Source organism: Corticium candelabrum, chromosome 9, assembly GCF_963422355.1.
Source record: "Corticium candelabrum chromosome 9, ooCorCand1.1, whole genome shotgun sequence".
Taxonomy (NCBI): Eukaryota; Metazoa; Porifera; class Homoscleromorpha; order Homosclerophorida; family Plakinidae; genus Corticium; species Corticium candelabrum.
In genome coordinates, this window is record NC_085093.1 from 3,859,601 (window position 1) to 3,880,186 (window position 20,586).

Sequence of the window (20,586 nt, forward strand, 5' to 3'; positions counted from 1 at the left end):
AATCGTTGTTTGAAATTGTAGTGAATTAGCTGACAAAGACAATCAAATGTCAGGTATACCAACTAAATGCAATGGCCTCAGTGGCATGTGAGCACGTGTACAGTAGTAAGTTACTATTTTACTAAGTGTAAGGAAAAAGATTATCTTATTTTTACTGTACAAGCAAATAAGCAATAGTATTGGTATGCTATATGGGGGCGAGGAAGATGAAGTGAGCTACTTGTAACGCACTACATAATGCTATTGAAAATATTACAATCATGTACATTAGTAGACATGCATAGCATTGCCAATGCAAATTATTTTGTCAATATTGCACATGTAGAGTATGAAGCCGAATATGACGATTCTGATGTAATTCCTGCAACACCAGAACATAGTGCAAGTAAGTATATACAGAGTACAGTATGTCTAATGTTGAGTTTTGCTTGCGATAATTACATGTACATTGGTATAATACTGTTTAGTGTACGTTGTATGTACTTGTAGTGGCTGTATACTATCATGGAATCTTGTAGTTAACAAGATAATATATTCCTTATTATTGTGAATTCAGATTATGAGCATAAATCAGATGTACCGGTAGCTGTGACATCTCCAAAACATAGACAAGGTGAGTATTATTATATACTAGGATCCATGGCCCGTCTTTCGTACGGGCAAGATACTGTAGTGTAAAGATAGGTCTGTGGATACGTCACGTGCAATCTTTGTTGCGCGGTCCCGGATGCGCTGAATGAATTCGAATCTTGCTCTTCGCGCTTGTTTCAATCGAAATCGACACACTCCCCGTGTAGCGCTTGCTGCAGAGAACGTGTAGGTTGGATTCTGTGGAAATGCAATCAGAATTTGGAGAGAAACGAAAGTGATAGAAGAGTAAGTTTCGTCGGCAAGAGATATTCGATCGCTCGAAGCTTTGCGAAGGACGACGATGCATACGGTCTACACAGGACTGGTGCGGGCGTGTGTTCGAATGAACAGGAATGTGTAGCGTTTGCGTCGTCGAGAAATTTTACGCGGGGGTCGACCCCTCGAGAGGGGACCCGGTGCAAATTTTTTAATTTTTTTTACGCAAACCTTTCTCTGTGCGTGCCGAGTGTGCGTACCAATTTCGGTTGCGAACGGACAAAAGACGTGGCCCCCAAACGCGAACACACACACACACACACACACACACACACACACACACACACACACACACAGACGGACAATTTGAGCTTTATATAGTAGATGTGCACACTATATTATGATGGCAACTTTTAATTTGAGCAGCTAGCATTTTGTTTGTTGATTAATATTATTGATATTAATATCACTTATAATGATATTTATAATTACTATTTTATTCCCGGGGAAAGCCTTGAGTACACATCTCATTTATATTAACAAATTAAACGGCATACTGGTAATTTGTTGTCATCAAGTCTTTGTTTCCTTACTACATTTCCAGAAGGATCACTCTGCTGTTATTTGCAACTACATAGTATCTGTATATTTCTGATGGCAACTTTGCGATTGTAATTTGTTATTATTCCAGATGATGAGGTCGATGATATGTTCGAAGATCTATTGCCTCGTGCAGCCAGCTTTGACGCTTTTCCATCTACACAGAATCAAGGTGACAAATAGGCATTCGAGTAACTGTATTTGTCTATTTAAACACTAGGTGTGCATGTATCTGGTGTTTATACCTACCCACGATTTTATTGCATTGCATATGTGGAATAGTCAATTGACCTCTTCCCAGCTCTGGGTACTTTGGTAGTAACTATTCAATAGTTATAACATGGGTGGTAGGGATGTTGGCGTGTTATAAGACTCCAAGCCGTGAGGGCTTTAAGCCTTATCACTGAGATTATTGACCGAGCTTCAGGCAAGGTTCAATTATCGAGGTGCTAAGTGCTTGCAGCTGTTATAAAGTTGACCTTCGGTGTTGTATCGCTGATATAACACCTGCAATGGACCAATGAGCGCACCTAAAGGTCACATGATATATTATAAATTTGTCAGGACAGCATGTGTCTGTGCCTATCACATTCCGAGAGCTTTCACTTTGTAAACATATAAAACGTTGATAAGAAGGTAGTAACCCAGAGCCACACTGAGACAAGCAAGCCACCTATGAAGCTCTGGAGGTTGGCAGTTTGATGGGCTGATGGCTAATTTAGCCCCAAGAATGTCATCTTTTGTTAAACGAATCAGATTCAGCAATGAGTCAAACAATAAATTATAGTGTGAGTCAAATGTCATTCCATATGTGGTTGCTACCAATTCAAAGTCCTCATCTATCTATCTATCTATCTATCTATATATATATATATATATATATATATATATATAAATTTTTATTTTATACACTAAGTGAGCAAGTCCCAAAGAGAGTCACTAGAAGAATGCAGTTGCAGACAACCGTGCACTAAACGAGCATTAAATAACCAGAGTTTCAGAGATAATTGTCCTATGAGGTTCTGGAAGGCTTGAGAAAGGGATGTTGTATTACAGGTGGTAGTCTTCGACGCGATAATCTTTAGAGTCTTCAAGCTTAAAGGTGTCCAATAACCTAGGGTCTCCAAAGCCATAGGGAAGAACTCTCTGCCAGCAGCAGTGACGATATCATCATGGTAGGCATCTTTTTCATTTCGCTCGCCAATGCGGCGGCACCTGCACTGGTTGCAGCGGCAACGATGTAGCTGGGTTGGAGGGAATTTCTAACAGTTACGTCAAAGAAAGCAGGTTTTCCATTGGTAAAATCAGGATGATAAATGTCATCTGGTCGATGAAGATCTCGGCCACCTATTCTCTGTTCCTTCTTTACTCCACTATTGTCGGTGTGGAGGGCGTACCAGACAATATCCCTCAAACTGTCATGTCGTTTTGTTCGCAAGGGGTCACTTCCATAGCTCAAGGCGTGGTTCCCAAACTGATCAATGATATTACCACACACACATCTTTGGGCATTTGGATGTGGTGGAAATATTGGTAATCCCAGCCAGATCCTATTGATGCGATGAAGTCATGTTTTGAAAATGCCAGCCCAAGTTTTCATTGGGAACAGCCCTGAGCCAGGCTGCAGCGTGAGTGGACGAGATGGTATTGACACGAGCAAGATCTCTTATGCTGCTGTTGTTTTCCAAAGAAGCATAAACCACGTCATCTATTTGGCCCTGAAATCAAGCCAGACTTGACACAATTTCAGAACCACATGCTGGAGCGTGGCTAAGAGCCGTTCCCAATCGAAACCTTGGCCTTTCCATGACCAGGGATGAGTTCTGTATTGCTGTTTGTTTATGGTTGGGCATAACTCTTTTTCCAGTACATCCTTCTGCTGTAAGGTGAAATTAAGTGTGGTCAGTTAATTGACGGTTTTGGTGACCATCTCCTTGTCAGACTAATTTACGGTCAAAACGTCATGACGTTTTCAGAGACATTATCTTCAATGCTTTATTGATAGATGACAAAGGCACTTCGATTCAAAGGAGCAGAGATTCTTGTCAGACACCTGTGATCGCACTGGAGACGTCTTCCATCCTAAATTTTTGACTGGTCGTCTTGCTTACTTTTGATATAACTGTACACAATTCATTCCAATCTAAATTTGTGTCAAGTTCAGCGACTGTCGCAAGTGCCGCCAGTCTGGCTGGGGAGATTGACAAAGACACCAAATATGATGACTTCTGCCAGCCTGGAAACTTTGAGAGCCATTGCTACCAAAACAATTACTTCAAACAACATTCCGTAATTTTCACAGGCCTACAGTAAGCTTATGCAGCAGCTGTCAGTTAGCTTGTGAAAGTTTAATGCTAGACTGATAGAAAGTAGACTACTTTTAGATTCAAATGACTGTTTTTGGGATTTGCCTGTTATGTCTGTTTCTTCCTTGTTATATATATATATATATATATATATATATATATATATATATATATATATATATACATACATACATACATACATATATAATTTACATAGCAAGAAAATCCAACAAGTCATTGTTTGCATCTAGAAGACAACGTTGTAACATTCTATCATTGTACTTCCAAAGAGTGACAGAGAGTTGTTCCGTTAGATTCCTGACAGCCATGGAAAAAGGGATGTGTTTGCTGTAATTACTTTAGAAGCAATGATTTTCAGTGTCACAAGACTTGAAAATACAGATCATTGTTTTGACTAATATATATTGGTTAACTTAAAGGGGAACTCTCATGAAAATAGAAGTAACGTTCTCATGATAGTACTAAGTGGCCTGATTCTATTGGTACCTTTCTTTCTTAATAGAACTCTTTCTGAACGGAGAAATTGAGCTTCCAACGAGAGGCGTAACCCTATGGTGGTCGCCATTTTGAGATGATGACGTACGAAATCTTAACCTATTGCGCATGTGTTGTCATCAGAGTATATGGCGTATACTGTTTTGAGCCCGAATGTGATGACGCTGAGAGCAGTTCGAGTTCGGGAAACTCTCATGAAATTGATTCGGACACAGGGGACAGAATCCCCGAGCGCTTGGTCAACACAGACTGGTGCGTTATATGTCATAGTTGTATGTTCTATGTAAATCTTGTTTTACGAGCACTAACAACAGTTTCCTTGAGTGGTCTTTCACAGGTGGCAATGTTGGCTGGTAAAATCACTGGAGGTTGTCTGGCTTTGTGTTTTCGAAGAGGTTGTGGATTCAGCTGCCGTTTATTTAGAACTGCTTTAAGGATTCCCTGCAGATAGCCATAGCTCTTTGATTCAGTGATGGGCTTTGCAAACCAGATCTTGGTAGGTTTGGGAAAAACCACCTTGTATCTCACTTCTGCACTGCTAGTGGTAGCTTGCCTTCTTCCTGTGTTGTGGTTACGATCAAGTGCAGCCAGCTGTGTTCTTGCAAGCATCCCCTTGTAGCTGAAACGTTGCCTCTTAGAACAATATTTAGTGAGAAGAGCATGGTAAACTTCCAAATTACCAGTGTAGCTGAAGTCCGTTAGCTTGTCAAGGTCTTTCAAAAGCTTCTTGTTTAGGACTACCGACTTCAGTGCATCATGTGCAGGAGAACATTTCTTTAACCACTGCTTTCGTTGGCTCTCTTCAAGTGACAATTCGTTGTGTTCACACTTGCCAAAAGATGCAGCATTCTCCCATGAATGGACATTGATGGTATGGTAAATAATAGAAATCCATTTCTCTCTTAGATTTTCAGCTTGTCCATTACATGATTTTGATGACCACCACAAGTGATTTGCCACAGATCTTATCCGTGGAAGAAGGTTACTACAGCCCTTTGCTTTACCCAGTTGGGTTAACTTTTTGATAACACTTTTTGAAACGTGCCAAACATCATACTGATGATCTATATCAGGGAACTGCTTTTTCATGACAGATGTTATCTGCAGGTGTCTATCAGTAGCAATTTGAGCCACAGTTAAGCCTTTAGTTACTAGCTCATTGACTGATCGTAGAAACCCCTCTTTTTCCATCCCAACAGAATTGGAAACTTCGCTGACCTGCACCAACTGAAAATCAACAATAAGCCCTGTATCTTGCCCCACTAGAGTATATGTACAATATTTAGCGGAATATCCAGGGCTGTCACATCGCCCATCTCCCAGTAGGTGTAAAGGGTTGTCTTTGAAGTTTTCTAGTATAGATTCCTGGTGACTTTTCCACGTTTCATTAACCACAGGACACAGGTATTCATCTTGCATCGATAAAATGATGATTCCGAGATGAATTTCAATTTTATGATTTGAGCAAAGTGGCCGAATTTGCTGAATGTTCCTCCTGACAACAGAATCCCTGCTGCGGTTATAAGATTTCCGGCAGGTAGACCAGCAACAAGTGGTTGGGACTGCCAGTTTACATTATGCCCTTTTGAGCACTCCATATTTACTACTAACATTGTTCCACTTGTTGATTCTGATTGGCTGACTACAGAAGAGCCACATGTTGGGCAGAATCGGAACAGTTTACTCAAGGAATTTCTGAAAACAATAAATTTTTGGTCCTCTTGACCACCCATTTCGGTATCCGAATCTTGTGAAGTACAAGATGTGTCAAAGACGCAGTATTTCTCTGTTTCACTGTCTGTATTAGGAGAATGTGCCTCTTCATCAGACTCTGTGGACTGACAACTGTCAGTTACTGGTGTTACTAACCATGGGGCAATTTGTGGTGGCTGAAGTTGACTAGAATGCATGTTCTCGGGAATTGGTGAAGATTCTCTCACACAGTACGAATGTTCCTTTGTTTCAGCCAGGTCTCTAAGATCATATTGCGTTGAAGCATCACAAAATTCACGTGCTTTGGTTCCAGGAGAATTGTTTTCTTTGTCGATTTCTTGGTGGTGCTCATAATCATCATCAGAGTCAGACACTCTAGCAACCTTAGCATGTTGTTTCATTACTTCAGTAAGGGCCTACATCAACAGGGTCTGCTCTAAGTGACAGGTTGATTGAAACAGACAGTAAATAGTAACCCGATTGTGTCTTCGTTTCTGTCCTGTTGATCGTTGTTTTCATTTGGAGGTGAAAGTGAAATTGTTGGGACAGCATCTGGCTTGAGGTGAATTCGTGGTTTTGTTCCCAGTAATTCTGCTTGCAAATCTCGTTGAAAACAGTCCGGTTCGAAGTGTTCACTGCAGACCAAGCTACTACGTCTAACAGGAGGATTCTGTAATCGAAGCTTTGTCAGCCAGTTTCAGCAGAGGCTTGTTCCTAAGAGGTAAGTGATGAAAGCGCACACCACGTTCGCGATCTCCGTCCTTGTTGTTGCAACCGAACGCAATACAGTAAACCATTCTTTGTAATGTAATGGACAACTCACAAGTCAACGGCAGTAGATTAGCTGCAATATTACTTCTACGTAGTGAAATTATAGTCTCTACTCGCACATTACAACATGCCCTATTCAGTCAGCGTGACCGTATCAGGTCGTTTTCAGTCACGGCATTTGTTCCGCCCAGTCAACCTTGTACCCGTATGGCCTGAGGTAATAGTAAATGACATTACCACGCATCGTAGACGGCTCACACCCAAGGACGCTCTTAGTGAGCATCCAAGATACTGTGTTATTAGATGCTACATCCTTTCAAATTCTGACTGATCCTCGATATATCCTCGCTAAACAGAGCAACATACGCGAGTAAGATATTGTTACGTCATCATTTCAAAATGGCGACTGCCATAAGGTTACGCCCCATGTTCGAAGCTCAATTTCTCCGTTCAGAAAGAGTTGTATTAAGAAAGAAAGGTACCAATAGAGTCAGGGCACTTAGTACTATCATGGGAATGTTACTTGTAATTTCGTGGGAGTTCCCCTTTAAGACAGTTGCTCAATGTTATTTCTGTCAGTCTGACAGTTTCGTCTTTTGTGTCTGTACCAATGGAGTAATAGCAGAATTACTTTTTATAGGTTTGACACAATTGACGCCTGTACATGTAAGGAGCAAAAAAAGGAAAACCTTGTCATTGAAAGAATGCAGCTGCAGGGGAAGAGACCAGCGCATAAAGGTTCTGCAAGAATTGACATGTAATGACTTTGTTGAGGACACATGCACAGAAAATTACTCTCACTGAGAAGAGCCAAGCCAAAGCATTTTGCAGAGGAGAGTAATATTAGAGACACATGATAATGACACTTACAAGTATTAGATAATATTTTAGTTATAACTGATTAATAATTAATTATAACTAATTATTAATTAATTAATAGCTGATTATTTGTAATAGCTGCACTACGTATAGTAAAAACCACGTTACCATTGTGTTTTAGCCAGCCTATGTTCATTCACTGTGCTTACAGGACCGCGTTAAATCTACTTATCAATCAGATATGTGATTATAGGACTGCGTCTGACCTTCTCTTGAATCATATAGGGTGTGATTATAAGACTGCCTCTGACCTTCTCCTGAATCATATAGGGTGTGATTATAGGATCTGTTTCATGCATATCTCATGGGTGTGATTTCTAAGAACCCAAGAATTCAATCAGAAATCTAGTACATGATTACATATACTGTTTTACCTGTGTGGTGATTGGTTGCCGATTGCTTTGTCAAAGTTATTTAGATATCAAGAGAGCAAATAGAAGAGCCTCGTAAACTGCTGCTGAAGTTTTATCAAATTTATGAACTTTTATATGGTATACACGTGTCTCGTATTAATTGCTGTGTTTAAGCTATACCATGCCTGTGATTCTCTGATTCATTGGAATGAGTGCATACATCCTAATACATCTATCTTATCTTTTGAACTCTGAGCTTCTCTTTATATATAGGCACGAAAGCAGTGAAAGTACACCTTCTGCAGCGTTTGCCGGATGTTGTAGAGAAGTGGGGTGCTTTGTGGGGTCATTCCTGCTTTTGGTATGAATCCCTAAATGGATTTCTTAAAAGGTTTGTACACGGCACACGATTTGTTTGCAGCCAGGTATACATAACTGTGAATTACCCCACCAAGCTGCTTGTTTGTAACTTTTGATTGTTGTGTGGGATTTAGGTTGCATCAATTGTTATGATCATTAAGACCATTTCAGATGTGCTACCATCACCGACTGACCAGCTATTAGCACCACCTGTAGTTCGTTTGGCTACAAAATTTGGACTGATGTGGTATGTAAGCTTAATGTAATTATCAATTAATAGTAATGCTAATTAGATAAATTCAAGTTGCCATTTGCCTACACCTCTAAATTATCTGTTTATATGCGACCGGCCGAAGATCTCAAGATTTGCAAAGCAGATCTCTTTGTTGAGTGTACGAGTGTGCCTTGTGAGCATGTTGTGAGCTATAGAAATGTATATTTTGCTGTACTAGCAGGTCACAACTAACGTATTCGTCAGACATCGGTTGCTACCTGAACATCTATATCTGTTTTGTTCTCGTCTGCAGTCATTGCAAACTTTAAATTTGTACCTAAAGTATTGGATTTCTGTGTAGTACAGAGTATCAAGTGTTAGGAAATATTTATTGGCTCGATCGGATTGTAGCCTTGAAAACCACAAGAATCAATAGTTTGAAACTTTGCTGACATTTCTGATTCAGCATCAAATATTTTGGAACCGATGAATCTGATTTAGAAACTCTGCTATCAGATTTGTACATCGAGACATTCTTTTGTTGTAGCAGAAATGTTATCCTATATATGCATGTCTTCTAAGAGAACTGGGATTTGTTCTAGTTAATATCAACGGTCTTCATCTAGACAACATCATATATATGTCATCGAAATGAAGTATATGAAGCTCGATCTCTGTTGTGTGTGGCTTGACTTCTTTATGAATTTTTTTGAATAGTTTGTTTATATATGACCATATATTTGTGGATTTTGTTAGGTCACCTTTCGAAGTGAAAGATTGTGTGAAAGTTTTTTGTCTACCGGATCTGTTTGTTGACCCAATCAATGTTGTTTTGAGGAGGCTTGGCAACGAGAAACTTTGTTGTGGTTCGCCTGTCAAAACTGTTGGGAGACTGAAACTAGCTGGTCATGTGATACAATCAAAGAAAAGTCACGTGACAAAGAAAAATTCTTATAATGTCGAATTTACCGAATGTCATGAAGAACAGCCGTTGTTTGGTTATGTATTACTCTTTATCATTTTTGGATGTGAACGGTTTTCTGTCATTCAACGGCTTAATTAAAATGGAGAAGTGGCCATTATTGCATAATGACGATGACTGCATGACTGATGTTGTTGATGCTTAGAGTAATCTTCGGGAGCCGATCGGAAAGCATTTAATTCCTTCTCAAGAGACTCGGGACTTGGTAGCAATTCCTGTAGGAGACATAACAGCTCAAGTAGTCTGTATGAAAATGTTAGGTTTAAGCTGTATTTTTTTGTGTCTCGATTTCTTAACATTATCGAGTGTGATCGAGTTGTGAAATACTCAAGAAATGGTCTCGAGCCGATTGTGTGTGCACATTGAACACTGTTATTTTTCTTGCGAGAACTTAATTATTGGTGTATACGTCGGTTAGCATGCACTTCTTCCATATTGTAGAATCGTGCAAAGTCGACCCCCTTCATGATCTGTAGATCTCCGTTCTCTTAATTAATTACGTTAATTAATTAATCAGAAGACATGCAGCCTATATAGCCGGTAGCTATAGGATAGACAACTGGCGTCCTATCCTGTTTGACGACGATTTGGATGTGTTGTATACTCGGGTTTTCACATGCTTACATTTCATGCCAATTGCTTAGCCCGGCCTATAGCAGCCGGCTGGCTGATCACGAGCAAGCTAATTACAACCGGTGCAAGGTTTCTAGCTAGAATAGTGAAGCGCCAGCATTCTACAAATTCAAAATTATAACTATATTAAGATCGACATGATCATCGACTAGTGGCACGTTTTAGTTGTTCGAATTCGAAGCGGCCTCACGACGAGATCGTTTCGACTAGGCAACGCTCTGGACACGCGATGAGGCCGCGCTAGTACGTCGATATTGCAATCGCTTCGGATTCGCCATCGCTTCGAATTCGATCTGAAGACGCGAATGTCGAAGCGAATTCGAGGCGATTTGCTGCTACCCGCTGTGAACTCGCGGCGCGACTCCGTCACGCGATATATATATATATATATATTAATTGTTAGATTAAAAAATATAGTCTAGATGCCACGTATCCTGTGCATGAGAGAGAAGAGGCGGGCGGGCGGGCGGGTGTGGGTGTATAACACTGTATATACACGCCTACGCGTCCCACGGCCATTCAAGGCTACAACATATCCGAAGGAAGTGGTCAAATTGCTGACGTCACGATGTAGACGAAAACCATCGAGCTACACACAAGTTCTGTATATGTGCATGTATATCTATAGCTAAAACACACAATTCTTCACAATTTACAAATGACAACAAATAATTAACAACCAAACTATGGATAGGAATAACAAGCTAGAAAGGCAAATCCTGATCTGCAGCCCTCGAACAAGATATTTTTGATTTGAAAAGAGGAAACGTAGACGACGATTGTCTGTGATCCAGAACACTATAGCGGTTTCTCCCACCTTCCCTACCGCATGCATTGTAGTGCTCGAGAAGGCGACGGTGTTTGTGTCGCAATTTCCAGTTTCCTGTCTAGATTTTTGTGTGGTTTGCATGCAATTACGAGGTTCCTGCTGTTGCGATGAGCCTTCACTATATAAAGATAACAAAGCAGCTCGAAAGTCATTACTCGTCGACGGTCTGATCAGCTCGAGTCGATCGCTCTCTGTGAAGATGATGACTCTGCGTGTACAGATCCTCTCTCTCGTTTCTGTCTTCTTCGTTCTGCAGACAAATCCCAGTTATGCCGTACCGATCAATGTAGACGAAGACTTTTTGAAACCTCTCTGCGAGAACCCGCCACCGGTTTTACGACTCGTGTGCAAGAGTCTGTTTGGTGTCACGTGTCCGACACAAGCCAAGTTGGGAGATTGGGCATACAATGGTAGAGAAGTCGACGGCTCGCTCAATAGCACCGCCGCTAGCGCTTGTCCCGGCGTAAGACTGCAGACGTACGAAAGAACAACGAATCTCTCGACTATTCTGTCTGAATGTCATTCAAAAGTAATCGTCCAAACAGAAGAAGAATACCGATGTGAGTATTAAACTATCTCTAGAGATTTCAAAATAACATAGTTGCATACAATTTATTCGACATTGCAGGTCCACCTACGACAAAAGAAAAGGCTGCTGCTCTAACTCGCATATTTGGAAGCTTTGGGCCACCGCCACCCCCAGTTGTACAACCATCGGCTGCTGCTGCGACGGTAGAGCCGACGACGGCACTCCCCGTAAGAGCAAAACGTCAAGAATGCTACTACAACGACGCCATAGACCTCGCCATTCTTATCGATGCCTCTGGCAGCGTTGGCAGCCCAAACTTCTACCAATCCGTCGAGGACGTAGCCACGTTGATCGAAAACACTTGCAATGACTTCAAATGTGGTTCTCCACAGATCAGAGTGGCCGTGGTGACGTTCGCATCTTCTCCCGTCACCGTGTTCGACTTGGCCTACTCGGCAGCAAACCACCACAATCGCCAAGACATAATCGACAGCATCCTGACAACACACTACACGAACGGCGGCACCGCGACACGTTCGGCTCTCGAGCACGTCCGTGACAACATTTTCAGCGCCAGCCATGGTATGAGACGACACAGTAAGAAAAAACTCATGGTACTGACAGACGGTAACCACAACGGCGGACAAGACCCCAAAGACGTGGCAGAGAGCTTGCACGAGCGACCGGGTAGCGATCAAGTCGACGTCTTTGCCCTCGGCATCGGCAGCGGAATATCGTTCCAAAACGTGAAAAATCTCAATCACGCCAGCGACTTGAACAAAATTCTTCCATTTTTGACTTACACCTCGTTCGCCGAGTTCTCACAAGGAGTTCAAGTGGTCGCCGCAGATGCTCAAGCGAACACCAACTCGTGCTCGTCGTCGGCCTTCAAGAAATGAAGAACAAACGTGGATCTAGAGGACGTCGATTGTCATGTTGAACCAAATTTCTGTTGTTTTGTTAGTTGTTGAAATTTCTGTTTAGCAGTTCAAGTTCAACTTTATTGTTGGATACTATAGTGATATTGTCGCTATAACAGAGTCAGATTTCTAGACAATAAAATTTAATGTTTAAGAATGCGTTCATTATATGCGGCTATATATTAGCTAAACAATTTTAGGTCCATTCTGCCGTTATTACAAAAGTGGTAGAGGCGCCACTAAAGAATTTAATTAAGAGCACGTGCCACACTTCCACAAGTTGCCAGCACGCGAGCAAGGGCGTTTGTACTTGTAGTACGTGTACAACCATGCAACAAGTACCCGGATTTGAAAAGTGGTCGGTTCCTCTCAACTCTCACTATTTCGTTGTGAGACTCACGATTTACAGGCATGTCTCACGATTTGTGCCCAATTCTCACGATTGTCAGTCCTTTCTCCCGACAAGCCTACCGTGAGACAGTCTGACAGTCACACCTGTCAGCTAGTCTCGTCTTTCCGAACATAACGGATTCTTAGATACGGCTATCTAACTAAACAGACGTTAGATACGGATCTGCTTGCTTGTATGAGGTATCCGGGGTAGCCACCTACAGTAAAAGTAACGTTTGGAAGTTTGAGGCGAAGCCTTAGCGCACAGAAACGTAAAGCGAGACCAACGTTAGTTGTTTCTGGCTTCTTGCACTAAACTCTGCTAATGAGTGACGCAGAAGGATAAGTCACGCCTACTTTGGACATGTTTTATGGGCGTGGTTATTTTCAAAAGGCAGTCTCACGATTTGGTGCGAAGAAAAGTTGTGAAGTCTGCATGTCAGCTGTCTTAAAGTTAGCAGCTTGCTATCTATACTGCTTACATGTAATCAATGCTCTGAGACCTACTATTAATTAAGACAAATGTAGTACTTAACCCAAGGCGCGCATGCGCTAGAGTTATACCAAGAACTCGACGACCGGATGTGGGCGGGTTGATAGACGAATGTGGGCGGTGTTATCTACTTTGCCTAGGTCCACCGTTGCGCCTGCACCTGTCAGTCAACTCTCTGTTCTTTCGTGGCAGTATGCGTACTCTACTGTCGTAAATTTGGATGTAAATGAGCTATTTGGCACACAGACAGCCTGCCCTTTCTCAGCCAGCTCTGCATGTAGTAAACATGTGGCATGTGGTGTCTATTGACGTGTACATATACAGTATCTCATTACTTGTACTGTACAGTATGCATCCTTGTACACCTACTACTATAAAGCAGCCGACGGTTTAGCACTCTAGTGCTTCTTCATTAATTAAATAACATTATACTCAATTTGTATAATAATTAATAAACATGTCTAACTGACCTTCTTCTGGTCTCCATGCTTGGACCAAATTGTAGTATATACTATCCAAGCGTTGAGACAGTAAATTTATTTCAGCGCTCACGTCGTTTTCAGCGTCATCCACAGCTTTGATGGTTGACACAGCCTCGGGTGCTTAGGCAATTCTGCATTTGTCGAACAACTCTCCAATTGGATGAGGTGATGGTAGTGAGGGCTCCACGTTGATGTCGCTCACGCACGCAGACACCTCTGGCAAGCAAAATGAGAGAAACCTGCCTCCAAGTTTGTTGCCCGCTTCGAGAATGAGAAAATCGCGAACGCCATTTTGCTGCAAGACTTGCCCCGCTCGAAGACCAGCCAGACCGCCTCCGAGAATTAGAACTTTTGGTCGTGGACTATCGCCGCTCGTGCACGAGAACGCAACAAGCAGAACAAGCAGCTGCAGCAGAACAATTGTCATGACGGGACGGGGTGACGTATTGTCTAGAGCTACATGCACAGGATGTTTTTGTAGACACCGAGGTAGCAACCTCTGCAATTAGTAGTACGTACGGTGCTTTTTGCGTTCAAACGACATTGTTTAATGCTGATTAATTAAAGAGAATATAAAGTGTACTTCGTAGATCGAAGGGACAGTAGAGGATTGCAATCTCCTCTCTGTTCGCGTTGATGTTTGGCACCGGAAGTGACTAGTGACACCATAATATTGTTGCAGTAGATCCAATTACGAATGTAATCAATGTGCCATTACAACGCGAGACGAAGTAGCTATAGACAAACGCGACACGTTTGTGTTGGCTGACCTAGAACAACAGTTACTGATCTCCGCAATTTCTGAGGCAGTGACTTCCTAGACTCGTACCCAGTCCTCTCCTGGCGCGCAGTCCACGTGATTTAACACGTGCTTTTGTGGCAAGCTTACTGGAAAAGAAAAATGAATGTTTTGGGGAGCAAGATGGCCTTCAGGAAGTCCCCGCCAAAGCACTTGTCATTAATAGTAGACTGTGATGTCGATAGAAACACTACAGAAGGGAAAGATGCAAAAATGCCACCATGTGACGAGAACGGTAGTCGGTTACTAAACAAGGTCGAGACTGTACAGTCTATACAGCGGCGTAGCCAGAGTCCAAGATTGGGGAAAACACTTGAAAATTTTCTCAAATCTGTATTTTTTCTCTTAATTTAACCGTTTACCTTTCACTTGTTAATTAAGCTTAGTTCTTCTGTTTTTTTCTACTGAGCAAACTTGTCTACTGCTTCCAAGTCTATCTTACTAGACATATCCCTTTCTATGGTCAGAAGCTCTAGGCTATTTAATCCATCTTGTCCAATGCCAGTCTTAAAGTAGGTCTTCAGTCTTTTCAAACACGCTCACATCACGCGGTAGAGACACCTAATGCCAACACAATTTGTAAGACTTTGAGCAGGTCTACGAAAGCCTCTTTCAATGACAAGAGATGGTCTATCACGTCAGAGAGAGACTAAATTTACTTTCCGTTTGCTCTCTAAAATCCGCTTGAAATGACACCATTTCAAGTTTACTAGACGCCTACTGCCCCCTAAGAAACCTACTGGCCGTAAACTGACTGACTTACAGCGTTTATGCTTAACGAAAGATAATATACTGTCCTTTCTGTGTCGCTTCCGCGGGAAGTCTGTTTCCTTGAATTTGCATTAGGCAAAGCCATGAGGTCGATCGATAATGTTGATCGATGGAACGTGACAGCAGGGTTAGCCAATGTACTTTACGGAAAATAGAAGCGATTTAATTAATAATATCGTAATCGGCATCATTATCATCATTGTCATGGGCATTAATGGCTAGCTAATCCTAGAATTTGAAAACATTGGTCGCAAGTTGCAAAGTCTAACATCAAAATTTAAAAAGTAGAAAATTTGGGGGGACACGTGCCCCCAGCAGGCTTCCATAGCTACGCCACTGGTCTATACAAGAGGGCGTCGCTGCATAGAAGTCCAAAATTGGGGTAGCAACGTAGCGATGGGGGAAGGGACCTGGGGGGCACGAGTAGGCTTCCCCAAAATTTGTCTGTACAGTACCTACATGAACCTGTACGATTGCTCGAGTGTAGTATGTATGCAACTGGATCGATGTTTTCCTTAGTATACTGCATGTGGTAACAGTGGTTGCAGTGTGATCTCTAGGACAAGATTTTAGTGACAGTGAGATCTAGCATGTTATCTATTAGTGGTGCTATGTCAACCGTTTTCGGTAACGACTCTTCAATCAATGTATATATATATATATATATATATGGTTTGTATTAGAAGAGTCCATAGAACTCAGTATAAAACGTTTACATTGCAATCATACATACATCAATTATACTAGCTATCATTGTTTCATTAACCTATAGTTACAACTCGTTTTCTTTCTGCAAGTGGTCTCCAGTAGCTATTAATATTAATTAACATCTCGGTTTTCTTTTCTTCCCATTATTTGTATTTGTATCCTCGTGGTATGTCTAAACGCAGCCACTATAGTTAATTTCACCGGGATTTCCTCTCTTATTCCAATACCTTGTGATTAAAGTGGCAAAGAATACCGTCAGGCTTGCCATAAACAGAAGAATTAGAATACTAACATTGTCTCATGTAAATATATATACATACATACCGTGTTTCTTCGAATAGTAGCAGCCCTTGAATAGAAACCGCCCTCGTTTAGAAGCCGCAGCTAAAGAGACTTGTTGAAAATAGAGGCCGCTCTCGAATTGAGGCCCCACTATACTCTGCAAAGTTACTGGCCACGCCCATATCACATGCTTTGTGCTTCCGCGTCAATCTCATCCTATACTCGTCTATCAATTATAACATAATAGTTGTGGTATTTACAGGCTAAACCTGTCTCGGTGGCACCTCCAAAAGTGTCCAATTATGTCAACAGAAAAAATGTGACGTTCAACCGACGAGTCAGTGTGCACGTGAAGTAGAGACCTAGCGCACGTCGTGTAGCAACCTAGCGCAAAGGAGGACTGGGCACGAGTCTAGTACGCTAGCTGTAACGTGTGTATCGGTCCATGTAGTTTCACACTTGTGGTTGGCCTAAGACTCTACAGTCAACCTAGACTGCTAAATTTTCAAACATAGACATATGATCTGTGCCCCCAATCACGGGAACTAGGCTGTCTACGCCGCTCATTGGGGCAATTTAACTTGCCAAAAATGTGTGGCGATTGATACAAAATAATTCATCCTTGAGTTGGTGTTTGTGCTGCTGTTATTTATCGATCGAGTAACATCTGGCTATAGCGGTTAATTGGAAACCCGGTACAGACCCCATGAGACACGCTGTAGTAATTAGATAGATGTGTGCAATAATTATACGCCAGTACGTCATTTATCGAGAAGACTGCCGCAGCAATAAAATGTGACGTCGCAAATTTATCGTTGCTAGCTATATACCTTTGTGCCAAAATCTGCACGTAAATGGGCTATTGCAGTTACTCTCCAGGCAGAGAGTATGGATGACATCACATCTTGCCCCCCTCTCCCCTTGGAAATTACTGCCTAGGCACATACTCTCCCCTCCCCTCAGAATATAACGCCTAAGCGCAGACCTTCCCTTCCTCTCAGAACGTACAGCTTAGGTGCAGGCAGACTCTTCCTCTCCTCAGAAAGTTTTTACTTCCAGTGCCCTAAATGCCGTGTGCGTTTGCAATCCGGTATCCAAAGCTACAAATATTACTAACTGATCACGGGGTTGCCCTAAAATTGCAGGGCTTGTTGCTCTAATCTGTTAGCTGTGTTATGGTCTCTCCTGATCAATAAATGTGATCATTGAGCGGTGATCTACCTAAACCATTATGTGGAATAGTATCAGTGACCATACAGGTGCAGAATAGAGAGGTAAGTGGAACATAAGACGTCAGTTTGTTATGGCAATACTTATTAGTAATCACTGTTAACGTATACATATCAAAGAATGAGTGCTTAGAGACTGGTAACTTTAGTAATTAATTAATTGATCATAGAATTAGAGGCTAGTCTAAAATTCCAGTTTCCTGCTACATTTTACTAAATAGGAAACTTTTGTAGTCAACTTCACTGTAATTTTCCCTTGCTTATGGCTGGCCATACGTCCATGTAGTATACTTGCTGTGGCTTGTGATCCTAATTCACAGCAATCACATCTTCTTCCTCTTGATAGTCTTGGACAATTGCTTGATACCAGCCACTTTCCCAATTGGAGTCTTTTGCGTCAACATCAGTCCGGCATACACGACTTTTTGCTCCTACTCTTGTGGACCGTTCATGGAGATCTTCTTATGCAGCACTCCAGCTTGGATAAGGGTGGTCAGCTGGAGTTGGTGTGTGTTGTACTATTTTCAGTTGTTTCGATTTTTGTGGTGTCTTGTTTTTGTCGGTGAGACATTTCCTTCTAATATTCAAGTTGCTGCGGAACCTGCTAAATAATTTGGGTAGGTCTTCTAGTTTGTCAAGAAACACATCGACTATGCTCTGTCGAAATTGTCCACTTTTTTGGTATTTCTCGGTGGTTTGGGGAAGGCATTAGTGCTACGCTGCCGATGGAATGATGGTAGGTTTCGCAGAAAGTCACTCATCTCATTCACTATTAGCCCTTCTGCCATTGTCACCAGGTCTTCTATTCCTTCCATTTCTCGGTTGAATGCTACGTCAAATCTTCCATTCTGGATAGCTGCTACTCGCAGAACCATTTCGTCTTTTGACTCCAGGCAGTAGAATCCATGATGGTGTAGTATGTCAAGAAGTTCACTGACAGACAGTCTGGCCAATGCCCTTGTTCCAACAGGTACAGTATCGAGTTTACCATCATACAAGCTAGGTCTAGATGGCGTACACTGACCAGCATGTTTTGCTATTGTTTTTACCAGCTCACGTTTTGATCGACTGACATCTAATCCTTTGTCCTTGCACATTTTGATAAGATCTGCCTTGCTGTTCCTACGATACAGTGTATGTCTGGACCACGTTAGTCTCGCTCTATCCTTTCTAGAGCAAGTGCTGTTTTTTTCTTCTACTTTCTGACAAAAAAGTTTGACTTCTGGTGTTGGAACCCATGCAAGGATTGTGATGTCTTCATTGAGGTCTGATGGAGACTTCGGGACACTTTGCAACAAAGCTCTAGTACTTTCGTTGGCAAAAATGTTCCCTCACAATTGTCCCAAGGTCCTGTTGGCAGCCTTTTTCGTTTTCATAGGCCAAGTAATGCAGCTCACCTCCTGTCTCAAACCACCCGACATAATCAGGAACAGGTTGGCGTTCAATCGAGTCTTCTGTTTTGCCTTCCCAGTCTGAACCATCGTTATATACTGCGATTGTATATTTGTCTTTGTAAACAGTCAGGCAATGTCTTCTATTTGTATCACGTTTACGTTCAATCATACGACCACAGACAGCTTTGTAGTCATCACAGTAAGTACTAGCAAAGTCTGCATTCAATTCCCAAATTGCACAGAGGTGCTCTGATAGCTTGGTTCGTGTCATTCCATATGCCATTGAACCAACTTCTACCTTACGAATGTCTGACAATGACAAGAAACACTTTAACTGCACTTCATCATCAAACACGAAATCACCTTCTTTGATAGACTGAAATGCATGAAGTGGTTGTTTATTGTATAAAACACCAAAATTGAGACATCTTTCTATATCCTTCGCCATGGCCAGCATGTTTTTCTTATGCTCCTGAGATCCCGTCTTAGCATGGCCATGGACTTGATGAGAATTAAATGGTCCATGCTTTGACAATGCTTCATTTTCAACAGCATGAACTCTTTCAACAAAATTTCGTTTAGAGTGGTATTCAGCGAATGATTTTTGAACCACCTTGTCCAAGTTGAACATACGACAAAATCTGACTAGGAGCATTTATACCAAATGCTTGCTGGGGCAACTGACGGGCCATTGTCGGTAATGAACACAAAGCAGCGTTTCAGTTTGCCTGTTGCTGGATTTCTGAAATAGCTGTCTCGAACAGGTTGGCACATCAAAAAGAACAAATTATTCAGTGAACAAAGTGCTGTGTCTGGTTAAAAAAAGCTGAGGCTTAAGAGAGTTACAGCCTGTCCTGTTCTCTTAATATACAATGGAGTTCCGGTAGGACCTGCAATTGCTCTATAGTCATCATCGGGAACAAGGTGTTGTCTAGGCACAACAACAGTTTCAACAAACAGGTGCGTGTTCGGAGTGACAACATTTTCTCTTGACTGATTCCAATCACGGTCTGGATAGTCAGTCTTTTTCCAAGACTTTCCAGGTAGCTGAACAGGCCTCACATCTCCTAACACTACGGCTTTGCATCCTTTGAGTCTACCAAGTGTGTGTTTGGGTTTGCTGCAGCATTGTCTAGAGAATAGTTGACATTGGCTGATGTCCAGTGTATGTTCAGTGACATTTGATGAACTCCAATTCTAGGTATTGGCTGGAGAGATATGGCTGCATTGATGTCTTTACCTTCGTGATGTTGTTGTGCTTTGCATGGGTTCCAGATTTGAAGTTCATGGTGTAATTGTAGCATGTTGACAAGCTGATATTGAAGTACGTCTTTTGGAGCACTGGCAAGTAAAAGCTCTCTTGCTGCTTTCATTGTTGTAGCATTATCTGCAGCCCTGTAGAGTGTGCCCTCTGTCAATCTACGATGACTTTCCATGCCTCCTCCACTGAACTCAATTTTGTCAGCATTTGCTTTTATAGACGACGCATGCGCACAATTAAGTATCGGTTCGATTGATATTCGAGCTTCCAAAACAGAAGTGAAAATATTTAGTAATATACACGTGCGTGAGACAATTTCCTGCGTT

At 41.8% G+C, this 20,586-nt stretch overlaps 3 protein-coding genes and 2 long non-coding RNA genes across 7 annotated transcripts; 2 read left to right on the forward strand and 3 right to left on the reverse strand.

The window, feature by feature from the left end:
• Window positions 1-332: 332 nt before the first annotated feature.
• On the reverse strand, window positions 333-4,360 carry LOC134184385 (uncharacterized). Its single transcript, XR_009970660.1, has 3 exons — window positions 4,260-4,360; window positions 1,404-1,603; window positions 333-361 (listed from the first exon to the last, which is right to left on the reverse strand). It is a non-coding gene; the product is annotated as an uncharacterized LOC134184385 (long non-coding RNA).
• On the forward strand, window positions 743-9,903 carry LOC134184384 (uncharacterized). Of its 3 annotated transcripts, XR_009970658.1 has the most exons (7): window positions 743-876; window positions 1,538-1,618; window positions 4,276-4,520; window positions 7,393-8,122; window positions 8,258-8,409; window positions 8,479-8,591; window positions 9,315-9,903. It is a non-coding gene; the product is annotated as an uncharacterized LOC134184384 (long non-coding RNA). The 3 variants fall into 3 exon arrangements; XR_009970659.1 differs by lacking the exon at window positions 4,276-4,520; XR_009970657.1 differs by lacking the exons at window positions 743-876; window positions 1,538-1,618; window positions 4,276-4,520 and adding an exon at window positions 6,737-7,230.
• LOC134184383 (uncharacterized) lies at window positions 4,528-6,698 on the reverse strand. Its single transcript, XM_062652058.1, has one exon. It carries the CDS (start codon window positions 5,685-5,687, stop codon window positions 4,548-4,550), a length of 1,140 nt encoding a protein of 379 aa, XP_062508042.1. The 5' UTR covers window positions 5,688-6,698; the 3' UTR covers window positions 4,528-4,547.
• Window positions 9,904-10,790: 887 nt separating the features above from the next.
• Window positions 10,791-12,681, forward strand: LOC134184902 (integrin alpha-X-like). Its single transcript, XM_062652670.1, has 2 exons — window positions 10,791-11,562; window positions 11,631-12,681. Exons 1-2 carry the CDS (start codon window positions 11,082-11,084, stop codon window positions 12,428-12,430), a joined length of 1,281 nt encoding a protein of 426 aa, XP_062508654.1. The 5' UTR covers window positions 10,791-11,081; the 3' UTR covers window positions 12,431-12,681.
• Window positions 12,682-17,687: 5,006 nt separating this feature from the next.
• Window positions 17,688-19,630, reverse strand: LOC134184154 (uncharacterized). The gene has a single exon (XM_062651770.1). The coding sequence runs from the start codon at window positions 19,628-19,630 to the stop codon at window positions 18,908-18,910; it is 723 nt and encodes a 240-aa protein (XP_062507754.1). The 3' UTR covers window positions 17,688-18,907.
• Window positions 19,631-20,586: the final 956 nt, after the last annotated feature.